General features: G+C 49.8%; 1 protein-coding gene across 5 annotated transcripts in view; it reads left to right on the top strand.

Annotated features, from left to right (window-relative positions):
* The first annotated feature begins 871 nt into the window (after positions 1-871).
* BICD1 (BICD cargo adaptor 1) overlaps positions 872-6,000 on the top strand; it is a 173,216-nt gene continuing 168,087 nt past the window's right edge. For 4 of the 5 annotated variants that reach the window (XM_032688273.1, XM_032688271.1, XM_032688272.1 and 1 more), the window contains exon 1: positions 922-1,134. In XM_032688273.1, coding sequence (XP_032544164.1) covers positions 922-1,134 — 213 coding nt within the window. Of the gene's footprint in view, positions 1,135-6,000 lie in introns of all 5 variants that reach the window. The other variant, XM_032688275.1, reaches the window with a different exon arrangement.

Genomic DNA, 6,000 nt, shown 5'->3' with positions numbered 1-6,000 from the left:
AGCCCCGACCCCGCTGCTATTTCGCATCCAGGTTCCCTTGACCATTCCCATGTGCCTTCATTCACCGGGGAAAGGGAAAGGAGCAGGTAGCTCTTCTTTCCCAGTTTCCCGCAATAGCAAGGGGAATACTTGAGGCCATCCTCCCGCTCCCGCAGTTTGCTGGGCTGCATCTCCCTTTCTATTTCTACCCGCACCGCCGCTGATGTTGTGGCCACGGCTGCAACACGCTGAGAAAATCCGAGAGGCGCTGACACCGCGGAGGGGCGGGGAGGGGGCACCGGGCAGGAGCAGCCCCGCAGGCGCATCCCCGCCATCCCGGCGGGATCCGCGCCGGGCTCCCGCGGCACCCACCGCTCCTGGAGCCTCTGCCGGTGCCGCCGCGCTTCAGCGCCGCTTCCCCTCTTCTTTCCCGGCGGGAATGCCAGACCTGAGGACGCTGTCATCTTAAAGAGCGCAGGGGAGGGACCGTGTGGAAGGGAGGCGGCGGTGCCGGCGCCGCGGGAAGAGGCGGGCGCCAGCAGCAGCATCTCGCCGGGAGCCGCCGGGAGAAGGCGCGCTCCCGGCCGCCCCGCTCGCCGCCCCGGCCTCCAGCGCGCCGCCCCGGGCAGCGGGGGCTCGCCCGCCCGCTCGCCCGCCCGCCAGCCCAGGCGCCCCCGCCGCCGGGGCCGCCGCAGGGCCGGGGGAGGCGAGCGCGGCCTCGCCGCGCCCCGGGCGGCCGGCGGGGGGAGGAGGGGGCCGCGGCTGCGGCGGGGCGGACCGCCCCCGCAGCTCGGCGGCGGCTGCCGCAGGCGGCTCCGACCCCCGGCGTCATCCCCATCCTCATCCCGGTCCCCACCGCCGTCCCCAGGCCGCCGGTGCCGCCCCTCGGCCGCGGCCGCCCCCTGGCTGCCTCGCCGGCGGCGCGGCAGTGCCGGCGGGGCTATGGCTGCGGAGGAGGTGCTGCAGGGCGCGGACCACTACAAGAGCGAGATCGAGCGCCTGACCCGGGAGCTCTCCGAGACGACCCACGAGAAGATCCAGGCGGCGGAGTACGGGCTGGTGGTGCTGGAGGAGAAGCTCACCCTCAAGCAGCAGTACGATGAGCTGGAGGCGGAGTATGACGGCCTCAAGCAGGAGCTGGAGCAGCTGAAGGAGGTGAGCCAGCCCGGGCTTTTGTCTCGGGGGTGCGGGCAGGTGCGGGGCGCCCCACGCGCGTCCCTCCCCGGGGCCCCGGGCCAGCCCCCTGCAGGTGCGCGGGCAAAGATGTGGTGATGTGCGGGCCCCGGAGCGGCGCGGGGTTCGTGGGATGGGGAGGAGGGGTTTCCCGGGGCCGAGGATCAGCCGGGACCATGGAGCTTAAGGACGGATTACACGGGATCGCAAACCCCTTGCCCTGGGAAATTTCCCCGGGGCCAGAGCCGCGCTCCATCCCCTGCCGCCGGCAGCCACAACTTCTGGGAACAGGCGTTTGCGGCAGTGGAGGGTCCCTCAGGTCCTACCTCCATCGCATCGCCCAAGGCTTTTTTTTAGGAAGAGGAAATGAAACAGCCCGTAGGATGAGAGCTGGGCAAACCCACTGTATAAGGACTCGGGATCTGTGTAAACAGCTGTCTGCAGTGCGTGAGGAGAGAGACAATTCCTTTTGAAGTTATTTATAGACCCGCTTTATTCTGGCGGTGAGGGGAACCGCTGCCATTAAGGGGGGAGGAGGGAGGCGAAGTAACCATACAACAGTCTCCAGGTCACTCCCCCATCAGTGGAAATTAAACTTCTGCGTCATGATGAAAGGGTGAAAGGCTTGATTGGAGAGGTGATTTGAGGTGATCTTTTAAATGTGTTTTTGTAACATTCGAAGTATAAACTAGGTGAGTGCTTCACCTTAACGTTCAGCTCTGCTAAATATGACTGAAAAATCATCACTGTTCCTGTGTTCATCATTAAGGGAAGTAACTTGAGATTGATATGGTGCACATACACGGGAGCTACAGAAGGGGTGTGTGTGCACACATCTGCAGCAGTCACAGCTCTACACTTCATGGTATTTGTGTGCTATCTTAGAATGTAACTGACTACGTGTTTTGTAAAGAGAAGATAAAAGTACCAGGCAGATACTCTCCCAAATTTAAAATGTATCTTTTTGTTCAACAAAAAAAATTATGCTATATGTAACATGTAGAAATTCCGCTAGAATTAATGAGATTTCTGTTAGAAACCATGAACATAATCCATATTGAGGGAAGCCACTTAAAAATTTAGGTTATATATGAATATATTCTTTAGAATACTGACTGATGCCCTTTTGGAAGTATTTTTAATAAAATAAAGGTTTCATTTTACTTGCAGGTAAATGAGTTATGCTACAGACTTGGTTCAGTGTCCAGAAGAGTTGAGAACATTATATTTTCTATATGAAGAATAAAGCTGTTTTTCAGAAAAACCTACTGATCTCCTTAAACTTGATCTCTGCCTCCCTACCCCCCTGAGCCTATGCAGTAGGCTCAGGACTTTGAAACCAGTAATCACAGGTTGAGCGACAGAGATACCTAACTTGAACTGGCATGAAGGCAGTGCTATTTGAAATGACCTGACATTAATAGAGGAACAGAATTAAGGGGGAAAAGGGCAACGCAATTTCTAGGGAAAAAAAGAAGAAGAAGGAGAAGAAAAAGATAAGCAGAGCTGCAGCTAGCTGTTACCCCATCATAAGCATGTACAAAAGAAGTCTGATCAGAAGCCAGGATCACACATGGGTGCACGTGGTCACAGATAGAAGGGATAGTGCAAGGAATTGACTTGAAATTATTAAACTAGAGGGATGAGTCAACACGGTTAACTGAAATCAAAGATGGGCACAAACTCTCTTCCTGCTTACCTGCCCTTGAAGTCAATGGGATTGCATGCTCTGCAGCGCAGAATGTGTCCCATGGGACCATACCTTCATGCTGTGCCAACCACAGCATGGATACTGAGGGGATATCCATGGAGACAGGAAGAGGAGAAATCCTGTAGCTTGCCTGATTCTAAGCAAGAGTGGAGTCTCTCCAGTTTCCAGTCCAGACCTGGGGCTCTCAATTCCAGAGCTCTCCTTAGAAGCAGGTAGGGCATTTCCATCCCCCACCTAGGCTGCCAGAGACTTCTTTTTTTTCTTGCTTCTAACCTTTATAGCAGAAACCACAGATTCTTACTGTGCATGCAGCCCTGTGAAGGAGAATTTGCTCTTAGCCCTTCTTATTGCTGTAATCTGTTTTCTAGCTTCTGTGTTACCACCTCCATTATGCCTGTTCTGTCAGCACAAGTCAGAGTCATGACGGTGAGACACAAGCAGATGGCACCTCTTGTGACACTAGTGAGGCAGAATTCAGGTAGTTCAGGCAAACTGTTGTGGAGACTTGGGGTCATAGGTTTGGAGGCTGTAGGGTTCTGTCTGAAAGCTCTCAAAGTGGCAGAAGTCATCTGAAAACAGCTTTTATTTTTAATTAAAGCTCTGTCCAAAATGTGAGGAGAAGGGTCGTGTTCCTACTCCAGCAAGCCCTACCAAGGACATACTGGCCAGTGGCAGGACATCAAATGCCATGACTGACCGACTGACTAGCAGGAGCTGGGAAGACTTCCCAGCAGGAATCTCTGCCCCTGCTCTTACCTCACTACATCTGCAGCCTCTCTGAAGTCATATTGGGGTATAGGAATTAGGCCTCAGGTTTGTGCTGAAACAAGTAGTTTGTCCATTCATGAGCAATAGTAGGTGCAAGAGGGAGGGCAGGATTATGTCAGGACTACTACCTCTCCTTCTGCAGACCTTCTCTGAGCAGATTAAGTTACTGTATTTAAATTTTGTTGAGGCAAGACTTTATTTTTTAACTGTTTCATTACTGAATTTTGTTCTGTTGTTAGGAGCTTATTGTATTTATTGCTCAGCAAACAGAGCTACCTGTCTTTAACTACTCAGCCATGGTTTACCAGTCTGGGATCTGAAGTTTTCTCTTATGCTCCTTGGCAATCCAAAGCTCCAGTGAACTTCAGCAGTCCTTTTCCGTATAGATGGCAATACAGAGCCTCAGCTATATGATAATTTCCATTGTTGGAGAATGAGATGGGAGTGTAAGGCCATTATAGGATGTTGAAGTAAAAGCAAATTGCAATCTATTACATTAAATATTAATACTTGTGTACAGGATATATGCTATCCACCATGCAATATGAATTGTTTTAGTAACCTCTGATGTTTCTTCTGCTGTATTCAGAGGTCTCTGCTTTAGCCCAAGACTTTCATGTTTTGGGCCATGAGATTGACTTATGTTACAAAAACATTATTATTATTTAAAGCTTTATTAATTTTCATAGGGCTTGGGTTTGGGGTTTTTTTCTGTCTAAAAATGGTGTTTCTCCACTTTAGTCAATTACATCTCAATCTAGTGCAATTTTGGCCTTTTGGTAAAACACTATAGTTTTAGGGCCCCTGTTCAGAAAGTTACTTTAGCAGATATGCCTTTTAACCTGCACTCCGTAAGAATTCAGAGACTGAGACTCATGGGATTGAAGGTAGCTCGTTTTCATTATCTTGCTGAGTTGGGAGTTTATTACTAGCATATTTTATGGAAAAGATTTTCTACTGGTTTTATTATCTGTGTTCTTACATGTTCAAATTGCATTTGCTGTAAGAATAATGTGTGTTGTTAGTTTTATTTCTTCTAAAGAAGTGTAAAATGGCTTCAAATTGATCTTCTTGCCTGAGCTATTTGCTGTAGCTGTCACTGCTTGAGCAATGGGGATCCATTCCAGCCTCAACCATTCTGTGATTCCCTGATTAGCTCCTGGGCACCTGTGGTCTGTAAAGTTTTTAAAGCAGAGAAATATCAGTCACATTTAGCCATGATAAAATGGGGATGGAAGGCAGCTTTGGTATCCAACTCTGCAAGACAGTTAGGCCTGAGAAATCCTAGCAAAGATTTCTCTTTGGGAATCAAATCATAAACACAGCAGCTGAGTAGATCCTCAAGTTCCTCTCCTTAACGCCCTCTCTGACTGACTAATTTAGGCAATATCTCCCTTGGCTTCTTGGCTTTTGTATATTTCTGTAGAGATAAACTGCTCTACTGGATTGCACATAGCACTGGCTATCTGATTTACAGGCTGAAGATGCAGTTTGATATTTGCTTTACTTTAAACACAATTATCCTTGGTAAGGTATTGGAAACTAGGCTATTGGTGAGTAGCCCTATCCTTGGCAGGTCCTTGTTTTCTTTACCTCACAGAAATATTGCATCAATGATTGTGAAGGGCTTACTCACAATACTACTTAATAGGGCTTCCAGAAGCAATTCTTGGTCTGTGACTGAAAATGGTGTTTGAGGAATAGAGCTGAAGGTCTCTCTGGCAGGTTCTTTTCTGTGCTGCTCTTCCCTGCACTACTTTAGCACAGGTGACTCAAGCTCCATCTCTTCTCTTCTAAAGTGATGCTGCCCCACCAGCTCCCCCACTGTTCTCCAAAACCTCTCACACTCCTACTGCTTGAATCACCTCTGCCTCTTCCATCTTTGAAGTGCACATTTGGTGGGACTTCTCTGGATCCAAAAAAGGCAGAAGAAGGGGAGACTTCCTATCCCAAATACAGTCCTGTTAAATGGTTGCCCTGCACACCTGTCTACATCACAGGATGCTTAGGAAAGTGTGAAGTGGCTCATAAATCCCACTGAGATGTTCTCAATTCTCCACAAAGCTGAATGTGTTCCAAATATGCAGCTTGGGAGCTGTGAACTGATGCCATCTCAGTATATCTTTACACCTCCTTCCAGTGACAGTGTCTGTGGGCTTGTGTCAGATGAGGCTGAATATTTTCAGCATGTCATCCTGATCTCATCACTTTGTCTTTGGGGTCTGTTGACATTGTGTCACTCAGAAAGGCCATGAGGGCAGGACAAGGGTGAGAGGGACCTACAGACCTGGAGGGACTGTACTCAAGCGCTCTCTTGCACTGTTGTCTCCTCCAGAGTCCAGCCAACACTCCCTTTGTCTCTAGGGCAT

The sequence above is a fragment of the Chiroxiphia lanceolata genome, chromosome 5 (assembly GCF_009829145.1).
Source record: "Chiroxiphia lanceolata isolate bChiLan1 chromosome 5, bChiLan1.pri, whole genome shotgun sequence".
NCBI classification, from domain to species: domain Eukaryota; kingdom Metazoa; phylum Chordata; class Aves; order Passeriformes; family Pipridae; genus Chiroxiphia; species Chiroxiphia lanceolata.
The sequence above is the reverse complement of the archived record's forward strand: the minus strand, read 5'-3'. Positions and strand labels throughout refer to the sequence as shown.